Here is a 16,527-nt window from a genome sequence, read left to right as displayed (position 1 = left end):
ATTAGGTCCAAGTGTGGAATGCATTTTGTTACATGCACTAATATGACATCACCTCTGTATCGGTGTGGGCCTGGGGGCACTTACCAGGGGCAAGCCCATTTTGTGACAGTGGAGAACAGGTGGGTGGGTGTGGCCTGCTCATCTGCAGGTGATGATTCCCAGCCAATGGGAGCTATGGGGAGCCTCCAGGTGAGGGCAGAGCTTCCCAGAGCTCATGGTGACATGGCTCCAGGCAGTAGAAAAGAGACAGCAGCGCGTGGAGCTGCCTCCCCATGCCATGAAGGACTGGCCCACAGCACAAGAGCTTTAGGGGCTGCAGCCCAGGATTCCATGTTAATGAGCCCCTCCCCCCTCCCACTTGGCACAGGGCTGCAGACCCTAATGCCCCTTTCTTAATCTAGCCCTGCCGCTGGGGCCAGAGGACGTGCCTGTCCCCCAGCCGCAGCAGGCCCTGCTGTTGCTGGAGATGTGCATCTAGCCATGGGAGAGGTGTGCTCCCTGGCCCCACCAGGGAGCTTCTACCGCCAGGGAAGCGGAGGCTGCAACAGCCCTGCCCCTGCGTGGGGCTTATTAGCTGGCTCCAACTCTGTAGGTCAACTTTCCTTGCAGAGGCACTTGTTACAACAGAGCTAAAGTGTTTAGAGCGGTGTAGAAAATCGCATGCAACCCTGTTATGACAGCATACTGGCCTTTTTTTTTAAACTGTAAACGCTGTTCCAAATGTCTATTGGAGAGGCTAGAGTTTGTGCTAAAAGTCTGCCCTAACTGTGGCACTTTTAACCCCTCCTTTTAGGAATGTACATACCTGCCCCGTCTCGTATGACTGAGCTGAGTTTGGAGCTGAAGAGGACATCAACATGATTCAGGATGAATTCCACCACCACCGACTGGATTCGGACCTCCATGAAGGCAGCTGTTCCACTGAAACAGGCAGACTCTATCTGCTTCGACCTAAGGACGAGAATGTCAGATTAAACTTCTATGTTAACGAGGAGAGATTGCAATTGGATACGGGGTCACTGCACTAGGAGTACGTCTAGACTACAGGCTTTTGTTGACAGAGGCTGTGTCGACAGATACTCTCTGTCGACAAAGAGCGTCTAGACTACATCCGGTTCTGTCGACAAAGCAAGCTACTTTGTCGACATGAGACTGTAGACACAAAGGACAGTGTAGATGCAATAACGCCCTCTGTCGACAGAACTCTGTCGACAAAAGGCGTTATTCCTCGTAGAATGAGGTTTACCGCTGTCGACAAAACTTGGCGGTAGTGTAGATGCAGGTATAGTTTTGTCAACAAAACCCTGTAGTCTAGACACACCCATAGTGACTTGTGCTGCTGACCAGCTATATAACCATTTAGGCTGGGCTCCAGAATGGGCCCACATAGCACTTTAAGGGCCAAATTCTTAGTTTTCCCTTACATCACACAGGAAATGGTGCTGCGATGACTTCAGCCTGGAGAGGACTCCTGCTGACATCCCTAGGAGCGGTGTCTCCCCAGAGGAGGGAGGAGCAGCTGTTGCGGGTCCAAACTGAGGTAGCGACAGAGTTGCGTGTGGGAGGCGTGCCTATTTTTTGCCCTTCCTTCCATATGTCTTGAACTTAAAACAACTACATGAACAGGTTCACAGTAGCCCTTTAAATGACTTTTTCCCTAGTAACCAGGAAAATCTGCAACTAGGCCTGCTCAGCAAGGACCCCGCCATTCAAAATCAGCCTCAAGCCGTGGCTTGAAGTGGTTTCCATGATATACAGGGTTTACGGTAGGGCCCAACAGCCTCCGCACCCTCATTACAGAAATTGTTCCAGCACCCCTGAAACCTGCTAGCCACATCTATTCATGGAATCATAGAGCACTAGAACTGGAAGGGACCTTGAGCAGTCATCGAGGCCAGTCCCCTGCCCTCACAGCAGGACCAAACTCTGTCTAAGACCATCCCTGAGAGATGTCTGCCTATCCTGCTCTTAAAGAGATGGAGATTCCACAACCTCCTTAGGCAATTTATTCCAGGGTTTAAACGCCCAGACAGTTAGGAAGTTTTTCCTAATGTCCAAACTAAACCTCTCTTAGTGAAAATTAAGCCCACTGCTTCTTGTCCTGTCCTCAGAGGCCAAGGGGAACAATTTTTCTCCCTCCTCCTTGTGACACCCTTTTAGCTACTTGAAAACTGCTCTCATGTCCCCTCAGTCTTCTCCTTTCTAAACTAAACAAGTCCAATTCTTTCAGTCTTCTCTCATAGCTCAAATTCTCTAGACCAGTGTTTCTCAACCAGTGATACGAGTAACCCTTAGAGGTAGTCGAGAGAAGTTGGGGGGGCGGGGTACATCAACGCAACTGAAATTTGCAGAAAACTGATTTTTGTTTTAAGTTTTATAGCGCTTTTACTATTTTTGAACTTTTTACACCCAAAAATGTCATTGCCTCCCTGGCTACAATTAATTTGTTTAAACAAATGTGTTGCAATAGTAGAAAAAAAAATTGTGTGTCTGAAAACTGTTGGTACTGGGGATACTTACAATTTTTTTTTTTTTTTTTTTGAAAAAGGGGTACTTTATAAAAAAAAAAAAAAAGAGAGAAACACTGCTCTAGACCTTTAATCATTCTTGTTCTTTCCTCTGGACCCTCTCTAATTTCTGCACAACTTTCTTGAAATGTGGTGCCCAGAACTGGACACAATACTCCAACCGAGGCCTAATCAGCGCAGAGTAGAGCGGAAGAATCACTTCTCGTGTCTTGCTCACAACACTCCTATTAATGCATCCCAGAATCATGTTTGCTTTTTTTGCAACAGCATCACACTTATTATTTAGCTTGTGGTCCACTATGACCGTAGATCCCTTTCAGCAGTACTCCTTCCTAGACAGTTGCTTCCCATTCTGTGTATGTAAGACTGATTGTTCCTTCCTAAGTGGAGCACTTTCCATTTGTCCTTATTAAACTTCATCCTATATATAAAATCATAGAATACTAGGACTGGAAAGGACCTTGAGAGGTCATCGAGTCCAATCCCCTGCCCTCATTGCAGGAGCCAATACTGTCTAAACCATCCCTGATAGATATTTATCTAACCTACTCTTAAATATCTCCAGAGATGGAGATTCTACAACCTCCCTAGGCAACTTATTCCAGTGTTTAACCACCCTGACAGTTAGGAACTTTTTCCTAATGTTCAACCTAAACCTCCCTTGCTGCAGTTTAAGCCCATTACTCCTTGTCCTATCCTCAGAGGCCAGGAAGAACAAGTTTTCTCCCTCCTCCTTGTGACACTCTTTTAGATTCCTGAAAACCACTATCATGTCCCCTCTCAATCTTCTCTTTTCCAAACTAAACAAGCCCAGTTCTTTCAGTCTTTTTTCTCTAGGCCTTTAATCATTCTTGTTGCTCTTCTCTGGACCTTCTCCACATCTTTCTTGAAATGTGGTGCCCGGAACTGGACACAATATTCCAACTGAGGCCTAATGAGCACAGAGTAGAGCAGAAGAATGACTTCTCATGTCTTGCTCACAACACACCCGTTAACGTATCCTAGAATCATGTTTGCTTTTTTTGAAACAGCATCACACTGTTGACTCAGTTAGCTTGTGGTCCACTATAACCCCTAGATCCCTTTCTGCTGTACTCTTTCCTAGACAGTCGCTTCCCATTCTGTATGTGTGAAATTGATTGTTCCTTCCTAAGTGGAGCACTTTGCATTTGTCCTTATTAAACTTCATCCTGTTAACCTGGGACCATTTCTCCAATTTGTCCAGATCATTTTGAATGATGACTCTATCCTCCAAAGCAGTTGCAACCCCTCCCAGTTTCGTATCATCTGCAAACATAATAAGCATACTCGCTATGCCGATATCTAAATCATTGATGAAGATATTGAACAGAGCCAGTCCCACAACAGACCCCTGTGAAACCCCACTTGTTATACCTTTCCAGCAGGATTGTGAATCATTAACTCCTCCTCTCTGAGAACGGTTATCCAGCCAGTTATACACCCACCTTATAGTAGCCCCATCTAAGTTGTATTTGCCTAGTTTATTGATAAGGATATCATGTGAGACCGTATCAAATGCTTTGTTAAAGTCTAGGTATACCACATCCACCGCTTCTCCCTTATCCACAAGGCTTGTTATCCTCTCAAAGAAAGCTATCAGATTGGTTTGACATGATTTGTTCTTTACAAATCCATGCTGGCTGTTCCCTATCACCTTATCATCTTCCAGGTGTTTGCAGATGATTTCCTTAATTATTTGCTCCATTATCTTCCCTGGCACAGAAGTTAAACTGACTGATCTATAGTTTCCTGGGTTGTTCTCATCTCCCTTTTTATAGATGGGCACTATATTTGCCCTTTTTCAGTCTTCTGGAATCTCTCCCATCTTCCATGATCTTCCAGAGATGATACCTAAAGGCTCAGATACCTCCTCTATCCGCTCCTTGAGTATTCTAGGAGGTATTTCATCAGGCCCTGGTGACTTGCAGAAATCTAACATTTCTAAGTGATTTTTAAAACTTGTTCTTTTTCTATTTTATTTTCTAAACCTACCCCCTTCCCACTAGCATTCACTGTGTTAGGCGTCCTTCAGACTTCTCCGTGAAAACCGAAACAAAGAAGTCATTGAGCATCTCTGCCATTTCCAAGTTTCCCACTACTGTTTCTCCCTCCTCACTGAGCAATGGGCCTACCTTACCCTTGGTCTTCCTTTTGCTTCTAATATATTTATAGAATGTTTTCTTGTTTCCCTTTATGCCTGTAGCTAGTTTGAGCTGGTTTTGTGCCTTTGCCTTTCTAATCTTGCCCCTGCATTCCTGTATTGTTTGCCTATAGTCATCCTTTGTAATTTGTGTAGTTTCCATTTTTTATATGACTCCTTTTTTATTTTTAAATCATACAAGATCTCCCGGTTAAGCCAAGGTGATCTTTTGCCATATTTTCTACGCCGCAGAAGAGTTTGCTTTTGGGCCCTTAATAATGTCCCTTTGAAAAACTGCCAACTCTCTTCAAAACATTTCTCCAGTTTGTCCAGATCGTTTTGAATTATGATCTTATCTTCCAAAGCACTTCCAGACTTAATAAGCGTACTCTCTATGCCAATATCTAAATCACTGATGAAGAAATTGAACAGAACCTGTACCAAAACAGACCCCTGCGGAACCCCACTTGTGCCCTTCCAGCACGACTATGAACCATTAATAACTACTCTCTGAGAACGGTTATCCAGCCAGTTATGCACCCACCTTATAGTAGCCCCATCTAAGTTGTATTTGCCTAGTTTATTGACAAGAAGGTCATGCAAGATCGTATCAAATGCCTTACTAAAGTCTAGGTATACCACGTCCACCGCTTCTCCCTTATCCACAAGACTCGTTATCCTCTCAAAGAAAGGACTATACAGACTGCTGCAATGGTATAATAATGGTGCTGCAAAGTGGAACCCGTTTCCCTGGATGCTAAAGGGGAGAGTATCCACATCTAGCTGAGGGAGAGCAAAAAAAGAGTCAGTGGAGGGAAAAAGTGCGCCTGTTGTAAATACAGTGTGCACTGTTGTAAATAAGGAGCAATTCTGTCAGGCAGTGGAGTTACAGGCAGTCCCCGACTTACGCGGATCCGACTTATGTCGGATCCGCACTTACGAACGGGGCTTTCTCGCCCCGGAGCTCCCAGGCAGCGGTCAGCCACCTCGAGCTCTGGGGCGAGAAAAGCTGCTCCCGGTGCCCCTGGTCTGCTGGGGACCGTCTCCAGCAGACCAGGGGCATCGGGAGCAAACCCGCAGCAGTGGCGGGTTCCCGCACTTCTGAGGCTTTGCCAGAGCAAACCAGGGGCACCGGGAGCAAAGCGGTCCGGCACCAGAGCAAAGCCTCAGAGGCGAGGCACCCCCCGCTGCTGCTTTGCTCCCTGTGTCCCTGGTCTGCTGGGGGGGGCGCAGCTAGTGTGCCCCCCCCCAGCAGACCAGGCTTTTGTTGTGGACCCTGGGGCAGAGCAGCTGGGGCGCTGCCGGTTGGTCCTGCAGCGCCGCTCTGGGCACTACTGGACCAACCCGGCAGCACCCCAACTGCTCTGCCCCAGGCGTCCTGATTCAGCCGCTGCTGGTCAGTTTCAGCAGCAGCTGAATCAGGACTCCTGGGGCAGAGCAGCTGGGGTGCTGCTGGGTTGGTCCAGTAGCGCTGAGGAGCGGCGCTACTGGAGCAACCCAGCAGCACCCCAGCTGCTCTGCCCCAGACGTCCCCAAGTCAGCCGCTGCTGAAACTGACCAGCGCTGACTACAGGAAGCCCGAGGCACAGTTGCTCTGCCCCAGGCTTCCTGGAATCAGCTGCTGATCAGTTTCAGCAGCAGCTGACTTGGGGACGCTTGGGGTTCTTATGTTGAATCTGTATGTAAGTCAGAACTGGAGGTCAGTTTCAACAGCGGCTGAATCTGGACGCCAGTTCCGACTTACATACAGATTCAACTTAAGAACAAACCTACAGTCCCTATCTTGTACGTAACCCGGGGACTGCCTGTATAATGGTGAAATATACTTCCACTGAAGTCAATGGGAATGATGCAGTTTACACCTGGAGAGGACCTGGCCCAACATGCCTAAATCTGCCCAGATTCAAAGCACTTTCTTCAAAAAATCTCTCATTGAAAAACCAATAGGAGTTGCGCCTGAGTAAGAACTGCAGAATCAAGACCAGAGGACATTTTAGCCTGTATTCTGGGGGCTGACATTCAGCAGCCCTTGGGAACACAGCATGATGTAATCTCAGCATATAATATTTACTCAGAGGAACAGCTGTGACACGTTTTAAACATCAAGGTGAGAGGAAATGCAATAGAAATACCGTAGCAGGTTTGGTGCCCAGACAATTGCTAAGTTCTTGGTATGCATGTTTGTGATGGAGCAGTAATCAGCTAGATGAGCCAAGTGCCTCATTAGGAACTCCAGTGTCCTGAAAAACGAGAAAGAGATGCAAAAAATCTGTTTAACTGATAGGCAAACATTTGATACCCATTAGCATGCCTTGTATTAGCTTGATAGCAAGAGGAGGAATGGTGTGTCCCAAGCGAGATAAAAATGTTGCCTCCGGCAGATAATCACATTGAAGAAAGAGACAGTATAGAAACATGCACTTGTTAGATTTACTGAACCACCTAAGGGCGGGCAAACAAAACATGACGTGGGCAAAAATACCTGCAACTCCACTAGCTCAACAGGCTACGGAACCAGCTAGTCGCTCCAAGGCCACATTTCCACTTACCGGAGGATCAATGCTCTGGTGATTAAACTTTAGCAGGGTTCGATTTAGCAGGTCTAGTAAAGACCCACTAAATTGAATGCTGAGGCACCCCCGTCAGCACCAGTACTCTTCACTGTTGCAAGCCAGTAAGGAAAATGGACGACAGAATTTGCTCCCATCAACCTCTCGCTATGGAGACAGGTCCAAGCTCAGCTTGGCAGGAATGGCACCAACAAAAGCCTGTAACTGGCGTTGGGGCAAATCACACACACATTATTTACGTAGCTGGAGTTGTGTACCTTAAGCCAACCTTCCTTCCGCAGTGTAGACCTGGCCTAAGTTCATTACGTGGCTGCTCTCCCACAATGTAGTGCCACAGAAATAAAACATTTGCTCTGTGTGATCAGGCAGAGCCTGGTCAGATAACTTCTTGGTCATGCTGAAAAATCTCTCTTAGGCTTTGGGGAAAGGGGTTTATCTTATTCTCCTTGGCTACGTCTACACTGGCCCCTTTTCCAGAAGGGGCTTGTAAATTTCACCAGTCGTCGTAGGGAAATCCGCGGGGGATTTAAATATCCCCCGCTGCATTTAAATAAAAATGTCCGCCGCTTTTTTCCGGCTTTTAAAAAAGCCGGAAAAGAGCGTCTACACTGGCCCCGATCCTCCGGAAAAAGTGCCCTTTTCCGGAGGGTCTTATTCCTACTTCAAAGAATAAGACCCTCGGAAAAAGGGCACTTTTTCCGGAGGATCGGGGCCAGTGTAGACGCTCTTTCCGGCTTTTTTAAAAGCCGGAAAAATACGGCGGACATTTTTATTTAAATGCCGCGGGGGATATTTAAATCCCCCGCAGATTTCCCTACGACGACTGGTGAAATTTCCATGCCCCTTCCGGAAAAGGGGCCAGTGTAGACGTAGCCCTTTTGTGTAAGGCAGAGGAGGCTTTTATTTTGGCACCAAGTGGGTTAACTGTACTTATTATGGCCAGCAATGGAGGTCAGCGAAGCCTGGTGCATTGACTGTATTGCTGATAATGTGAGAACAGGTTCTCTTGTATCCCCTAACAAGAGTGGATTTGCAGCTCCCCAGGTAAGTCGGTTCTATCGCTGAATGGCAGCCGGACACTTGAAGAAGTGAGTGCATAGCTAACCACGAGCAGAATCTCAAGCCTTCCCAGACCTGTCCAGCCTTTACTTCTTTCCTACCCTGCACCCTACTTGGCACCACTGCCTGGTTTCTCTTTGCATGCATGCTCTATGCAATAGACATGCAGACACAAAGCCTTATGCTAAAAAGTCAACATTTATTGGAAATGGAATGGACAAAACCCCACAAGACTTGCACTGCCCTTCTACAGCCAAGCGCCACAATCAGCAGCCTAGAAACCCTTGTTTGTCAGAAGATTATTAGAGGAATAAAAAAGCTCTTTTCTTCCAAAAAGGCCGTGCAGCCAAGCCTCAGGAACGTTTTTAGGAGGAACCACCATCTCTGCCCAGTCACCACTAGGGGGATCACTTGCAGCACCGTTTTCCCATTGGAAATGTGAATGTGACTGTTCTCATGCCCTCCTTATCTCTCACCCGGGTTTTAAAAAACAAAAGTCTGGTGATATGAACAAAGCCCCCTGGGACACTGATCTCTGCACACCCCAGCTGGTCTTGGCAGGAATGGCACAAACAAAAGCCAGTGAGGAAATTGTAACTGGCATTGGGGCAAATCACACACACGTCTCAGGCAACCGGGTTCTCCATCAATGCCAGAGCATGCCATGAAAAACAGCTCCAATTCCTATGCCCATTTTCTGACTGCCAAGTTCACAAACGCCGCCTGCCTTGCTTGAATGCATGCAGGAGAGCAGTTCCTCTGCTGTCAGCAGAACACCTGCCCTCTCGATCCTGAGGCCCCAGCTGCACTCAGTGTAACTTACACTTGTACGGTGCTTCCTTTTTCACATGATTTCAGATGCACATCTTCATCTGTCTCATCAGATTGCCAGGGGTGTGCTCAACAAGGCCAGTTAAAGTTCTGACTCTCCTGTCATTCACTTCATTCTTCTCCCTATTTATTTCCTTATTTCAACCTATGGATTTTTGCCCTCATTAAAAAGATCCTGTCCAATGTCTCACGGCCCACCTGCCCTCTTCATAATGAAATCGGACTATTTGGATGTGATGGGCTCTATATTCACCCCCACATGGCATATTGCACAGAGTAAGTCAGATAAGATTTATGTACAGTCTGTGTTGTTATTGATCTAAAATGTAGGCCAATGTTCTACAGTCAGAAATCCTTCCAACTGCACTCAACTATGCAGTATATGCAGGAAGAATGCTTCCATCTTAGATGGGGAAAATCAGAAAGCATACAGTAATGTCAGCATGCCCTTCCTACGTGAGGACTGTGCAGTAGCAAAGCTTTTTTCACTCTCCAACAAGTGACACCCTTGTGCTGTAGCCAAGTCCCAATATTTAGCATTGCATGATTTTGGTTTCGTCTGCACTGGTCACCTTTGACCTAGGCAGGATGAGGATGGAAAGCTAGGATCCTGGTTCACTGTCAGACTGGGGTAAAAGTCCACACACTAACCTGTAGTGCGGTGGGGGTAGCTGCTGGATGACATCATGAATTTTAACCAATCGTTCTTCATCTGTAGCAGCGGACACAGCATCCTGCAACAAGATAATACATTTAAGATACTGGACATTTGCACATACAACTCAAACAGTTTGGATGGCGCTCGGTTTGCTGGCATTTAGATACGTAGGATTTACCTTTCCACGTAAGCATTAAGGCTGCCTCCTCCATCATGTTCTCTGTGTGCTGAGGGGGTGGACCTGCCTATAACTAACATGAAAGGCACAAGGAGGCTGGCCCAGGAGCTGTGTGTTGACGGCACGGAGTGACTCTGTGCTGCAGTGGAGGTACCATTCATCCCAAAGGAAGGCAGCAGCAGCAGCAGCAATTCCCACTGAAGCCCTCCCTTGTGGGCTGTGCCACTGGAGAGAATCTTTAGTACCTGCAGGAGACTCCCTCAAATGCTGAGGAGATTCACACAATTGTGCCTCCTTCCTGGTGCTGCAAAGTCTAGAGCAGGGTACTGTGCCCTGGCACAAGGGCACGCCAATCCCAGGAAGGTAACAGCAAAGGATGCTGAGAACTAGGGATATGAGAGCTTATCCATTTCCATTACACTTACACTCTTCTGCCCTACAGGCACATGCCAACTCCTGGGGAGCCGGCTCCTGCCCCATGCCGGGGGCTCTGTAGTATAAGGCTTATACTGCAGAGCTCCCAGTGCAGCCGGCTCCACAGGAGCTGGAATAGGGGCTGGCTTATGCACACCAGCTCGCGGCTCCGCTCCCAGCAAGCCAGCTGCACTGCAGGTTCTGCAGTATGTGTCTTATTCTGCAGAGTCTGCAGCTTCCCAGGAGCCGTGGGAGCACCCCTGCACCATCCTTCCCTCCCTTGTCCCACCTGGCAAAAATGGTTAACCATGTAACCACTAGGATTTGTAATGGTTACATCTACTGCGAACCTGGAGTGTCGGACACAGGCACAGCAGTGTGGCTCCTAGCTGAGGTGCAGCAGTGTTGTTCAAGGAGCATGCCCAAACAGGATCTGGCCTAAGCCAATGTTTTGAGAGCCCCCTTTTCAGGAGTAACCATTTTTAAACAGAGAGAAAGAAAATGCTTCAGGAGGATCCCTTTCCTGTTACTCTTTACGAAACAGGCGGCTTTGTCATTCCTGCTGACCAAACCCACAGAGAAGTTGCCCTTAACCAGCATGTACTTACTGAGAACTTCTCGTACAGCTGATATGTGAGCAGGGGGTTGGGGAGCTCGCGGAAATAGAGCTTACAGAGGGAGCCCACACAGTGGATATCTTGAATGTAAACATCTTTAGTCAAGTCGGGGATCTGCTCGGAGTCAAACTCGTGGCTAGAGGAGAAAGGCAGATGGGGTGGTGGGAGGGAATGGAGCAAAACAAAAAACAAACCAGAGTCAAAGGAATGCAAGAACATGGCTCACAAGACTAAATACATGACTTAGAGCCAAAACCACAAAAGTCACGTGTGTGTTGTTGCAAGCTCACGTTTTTCCAAGATGGGATGGTTGGGTTTACAGCTAACTGGCTGCCCAGAAATTATATTTCCTGCAAATACTGTTATATTTTAAGTGTATAGTCTCAACAGTGTTGCAGGCAATTTACACCTCTAACTCTAGTGATTGTGACTGAGATCTGCCTAGGTAAGATTCCCTATGGGCCAAAATGAAAACGTTACCTCCTTGAAATTTCAAAGGCATGGAAACTGAAATTATAAGCAACATTGAACATCAGGGTCTATCAACAGCTGCTGTACATCAAAACTACTGTGTGCAGAAATTCCTTGGATGCAAGCTTGAAAGCCCTGCAAGAACAAAAGGAGCCAGGGACCACATGAAGAAAACCCATGTGCATTCCCTTGATTTTCACAGAGAGGGAAAGAGCGAGCGAAACCCAAAGCACAAATGTTTATGAAATAAAAGCTGCACTCAGCGGGCCGGGGCTGGCAAGCCTTGCTTCCCACTGGAATATGTGCATGGAAATTCCTGTTTCCAATTAGCCACAAACTAGCATAGTGAGTCAGGACACTGGGAGTGGTGAGCAGATGAAGCTGAGTTCTTGAAGTGGAACTGCTCATCTCCTATGCAGCAGACAGCTGCACTGCACTACACTGCAACTACCACGTCACAGGCTTGGTTTCCATGCATCCGTCCACGCTGTCATTCTGGTTTGCAACACAAGGAAGAGAAACTAAGTCAAAAGCTTTGGCACAGTTCGAGAGCCTAGTTAAAACATTAAGTTCTCCCCGTATTACATAATGGAACAATCTTGTGCCTGTGTCCTTGCCCATGCACGTGTAGCCCCTTAAAAATCAAGCCACTTAATCTGTGTAGTGAGCAGAGGATTCAGTGGGTCTACTGAATGCTAATAGCACCATGTTGTTTCATCTGAAGTATCATATAAGCGAACCAAACCCATCTAGCAACTTGGCAGTTCATTGTTGTGTTCAGAAATAAAGAGCCCTCTTTGCTGTATTTGGGGAGTTACGCAAGGAAACCATAAAACACTCTAGGCAAACATCAAAAAGGAGCAAAAGAGACTGGGGTCAGACCCAAGGAAAAATTGAGGCAAGCAAAAGTCACTCAGAGGCAATAGTTTTCAACCTTTAATACCATTGTGGTCCACATATGCAGGGCTGTCTCTTATGTGGCTGCACCCACACAACATATGTATTACTTATAGAGCCCCGAGGATATCAAACGGGCAGCAGTTCTGAGCTGACTGGGCCACAAACAACCCATGTGCCAAAAACCACTGCTCTAAGGGCTTGACTACACACGGAATTATTAAGGAACAGCTATCCCTGAATAACTCCATGGGTGGACACACTTACTCTGCAATAAGAGTGCTTTGGTCTAGTTTACTTAATCCACTTACAAAGTGGGTTAAACTAAACCAGAACAAGACACTCATTCCAGGAGCCCAAACACAGAGGTATTCAAGAATGGTTATTCCAGAATAGGGGTTCCTGAATTACTCCAGGTGTAAACAAGCTCTTTGGGAGAAGGAGTAGGGAGATTTTTAGAACTTATTTCAAAATAAGAAGGGGTGGAGTGAGGTGAAGGTAAAGGAGAATGAATTCCTCCAGCTAGCAACTTCCACTGCAAGGGTATAGGCTGCTTGCTCCTCTGAGACGTACTAATGGTATTCTAGAAAGACAGGCAATATTCAAGTATTGCCGAGGATTTGTCTACTGGAAAACCCGCACTGGTATAAAACTAGGGGATTTAAACTCATACCATTGCAACTGATGCAAACCTACGAGGACCCACTTTTTCAGACTGAGTGGTCTTTTTAAAACATTTTGTTAAAGTCAACTGGAAACAGGTTTAAACTAAATCAAAATGTGCTGCCCTTGAACTGAAGTAAGGGCACACACACGGTGCATGTGCACCAGTTTAATAAACTGGTTTAAAAAGAGAGTTGAGTTAAAACCAGAGACACTGCGGCATGTAGACAAAGTTAATCATTTCACTTAACTTCTGTAAAAAAGAGACCAGTGGGATTTAAAATGTTGCAGAGCTATAGCATATTGCTCATGAAGCAGCCATGAGCAGTGGGGAGCTGCTGGCACGGTAGCTCCCCAACTGTTCTCCCAGACACCTATCACCTGTAATCACCAAACTCTAGGATTCTGAAGCCAGAGCATTTCAATTAGCATGTGCTGGGATTCATCGAATACAATACAAGCATACCGTAGCTTCTGGATATTGGACGCAATTCCGGACAGACGGTATATTCCATCCACAATGCCATGCTTCTCAATGAATTCGGTGCAGCTCTTGAGGACTTGAGGAACTAAAAAGAAAAAAAGGGAGGGGGGCAGTGTTTAGTGGACCATGTTACCGAGGAGCTGTGATGGTGTCAGCTCTCATAAGCTAAGCACAGATGGGCTCTTCCCTGGGTGCTACTTGGATGGGAGACTAAGGGAAGCCTAGGTGATAGAGGAAATACTGCTGGGTACTGGCAACAGGAATGCTTTGCTGTAAGTCAGTACTGAAGCATGGTGTAAGGGGGAACTGTGCTGCAGGAAATGCCATTTCTCAGATGAGATACAGAACAGGTTCTCACCAGCTGTGGTTGCTGAAGGTCTGTAAGACTTACAAACGAGCCATGGAGTTGCCTTCACTATCCTGCCCAATCTGAAATTGAGCAATTGCATTCTGTCTACCCCTAATTTTTTCTGCAGCTTCAATTCGACATGAAATTCTTTCCCCTGGCTTGATTTAAACTGCTTACGCTGGTCAAGAAATACCGTGTTCTACCTCACAGTTACCAGCATTTTTATGATTGGTAATTTGAGCTCTGTATGTGCGGGGCACTGGTGCATTTGAGCGTCCGTGGATTTAGAAAGCTCCATGACACAATGAACCCTCTGAACTGCAGTGGAAAACTGGGTACAAAGACCCATATAAGGCTGGTCTGAAAGTAAGATCCAGGGGGTGTAATTAGATTTATAGGAACATTCAGGACATCTCCAGTTGGCTTCTCAATACAATTGAATTGCCACTGTGTGATCTAGTTAACTATCCTGATGGATTTAAAGGAAGAGCTAAACTGATTCCCTTTAACGGGGAAATGAGACTTGATATGAGCCCTCACAGGAAATTAAGATCAGACCCATCTAAGCATCATCAAGTCCTCATGGAAAAACTTTCTTATAGAATCCTAGGGCTGGAAGAGACCTCAGGAGGTCAAGTCCAACCCCCTGCCCAAAGCAAGACTAATTCCAACTAAAGCATCCCAGCCAGGGCTTTGTCAAGATGGGACTTAAAAACCTCTAGGGATGGAGATTCCACCATCTTGCCACAGCTCCTACAATGACCTAGATGTACCCTTACCAATCTGCCAAGTCATATGCATCATCTGCCAGAAATACTGTTGGACTATCCCCTTTACTGCTGTTCTGCTTCACATCAGGCACAGAAGCAGCTGAGCAACCTGGGCAAAGCAAGGAGCAGACATTTTCAGAGGCTCTCTAGAGATAAGAGATACCTTTCAGACTAATGTACCATGAACTGTAGAACAGCCTGCCATTTGGTGTTATACCCTCGATAGTCACAGTGTCGTAAGCTGCTTTCCATAACACCAAGCAGCGACTATTGGGAAATGGACGCCATCCTGCACCATACAGCATTGGAAACAAAACCCTTCTTACAGAGAAAACCAGTTCTGATCAGTGCCTATCTCCTGCTCAAACCTGTAGGTGCCTTGGGATCGTCCCCTTCCACTGTTGGGCAACCTAAAGCAGTGGTCCTCAATCTATCCAAACTCCTTTTCAGGAAGCTGATTTGTGTACACCCAAGTTTCACCTCACTAAGAATTACAGGTTGAACCTCTCTAGTTCGGCACCCTCAGGACCTGACTGATGCTTAACCAGAAAACTGGACCACGGGAGGTCAATATTGTCCAGCAGTTTTACCGACACTTCCACTGCTCATTGGGCTCTTAGAAGACATTAAGGGGTAAATTAGAGCTAAATAACTGCACAGAACATTGAGCGCCAGGACTGGTGGCTGTAAACAAACTTTATGAGACCATGGGAATCTTGGCCACACCCGTGGTAAGTGAATCCAGCTAACTAAAATCATGTTGGATCACAGATATTGCTGGACCACAGTGTGCTGGACTTGAGACATTCAGCCAGAACTTGCTTACAAAAATCAGGCATGTCACAGCACACTGTTACTGAACAATTGCTTGCTTGCTCATTTTTACCACATAATTATAAAATAAATCAATTGGAATATAAATATTGTACTTACATTTCAGTGTGTGGCATTATAAATAAGTCACTGTATGAAATTTTAGTTTACATTGACTTTGCTCTTGCTTTTTATGTAGCCTGTTGGAAAAACAGGCAAATGTCTAGATGAATTGATGTACTCCCTGTAAGACTTCTATGTACCCCAGGGATATATATACACTCTAGTTGAGAGCCCTAACCTAGAACAGCGGCCTGAGCTGCCTAACTAAAGTCCTGCATGAGAGAGAAATAACTTCACGTTTCTATGGTTTTACTCCTAGGACATCTCCAGCTGTGCAAATACACAGCATGGTCAGTATTGTATGCAAGTCATCATTAGACTTCAGGAGCAGCCTGTTGTGACACTTTGGGTTGTTGTTTTTTTCCTTTCTTGATTTCATGCAAAGAGGGGAATGTAGTCATAGCAATGCATTTATTGAACTGGCTTATTCACCATAGCAAGAGCTTCGGTAGCACAATTAGACTTACCGTGGGGCAAAACCACTGCGGGCCCATTCACCCCAGAAATTCCACTGTGTTTGTCTCCTGGCCTGGTTACCACACTGTCCCATTCTGTGACCAAGATGAGACACTAAACAGTCACTGAACTGTGCTAGAGTTACGGATGGAGCACGGCTTGGAGAGGTGCCTAAAACACCTGATTACTTGGGTAGCTAGTACACCTGTAGTTAAAAAGGCTCTTTTTTTTCTGGCAGGATGACTTTAGTTTCCTAGTTAAAATTAAAAGGCATGGGAAGATTTCCTGAGCATTTTAAATTTTCCCCCTCCAATCACACCTTTCCTCAGCCCCTGGCAGCTGCACGTTTCTGGCACCAACAAGAAATATGTAATTGCCGTAAAAACAGCCAACAATAACGCTCAAGTTGCCTACCAAAAACTGGACAATACAGAGGCAGTTGGTGTCCTGAGACCATTCCCTATTATGATGTCTAGTGCAGTCTT

General features: G+C 46.3%; 1 protein-coding gene across 14 annotated transcripts in view; it reads right to left on the bottom strand.

Annotated features, from left to right (window-relative positions):
• The window catches only part of ARHGAP32 (Rho GTPase activating protein 32), a 472,553-nt gene that overhangs the window by 25,338 nt on the left and 430,688 nt on the right, over positions 1–16,527 (bottom strand). For all 14 annotated transcript variants that reach the window (XM_075909245.2, XM_075909242.2, XM_075909249.2 and 11 more), the window contains 5 exons: positions 13,514–13,616; positions 11,008–11,152; positions 9,801–9,883; positions 6,822–6,929; positions 806–951 (listed from right to left, as the gene is read on the bottom strand). In XM_075909245.2, coding sequence (XP_075765360.2) covers positions 806–951; positions 6,822–6,929; positions 9,801–9,883; positions 11,008–11,152; positions 13,514–13,616 — 585 coding nt within the window. The remainder of the gene's footprint in view (positions 1–805; positions 952–6,821; positions 6,930–9,800; positions 9,884–11,007; positions 11,153–13,513; positions 13,617–16,527) is intronic.

The sequence above is a fragment of the Pelodiscus sinensis genome, chromosome 25 (assembly GCF_052426305.1).
Source record: "Pelodiscus sinensis isolate ZL-2025 chromosome 25, ASM5242630v1, whole genome shotgun sequence".
Taxonomy (NCBI): Eukaryota; Metazoa; Chordata; order Testudines; family Trionychidae; genus Pelodiscus; species Pelodiscus sinensis.
The sequence above is the reverse complement of the archived record's forward strand: the minus strand, read 5'-3'. Positions and strand labels throughout refer to the sequence as shown.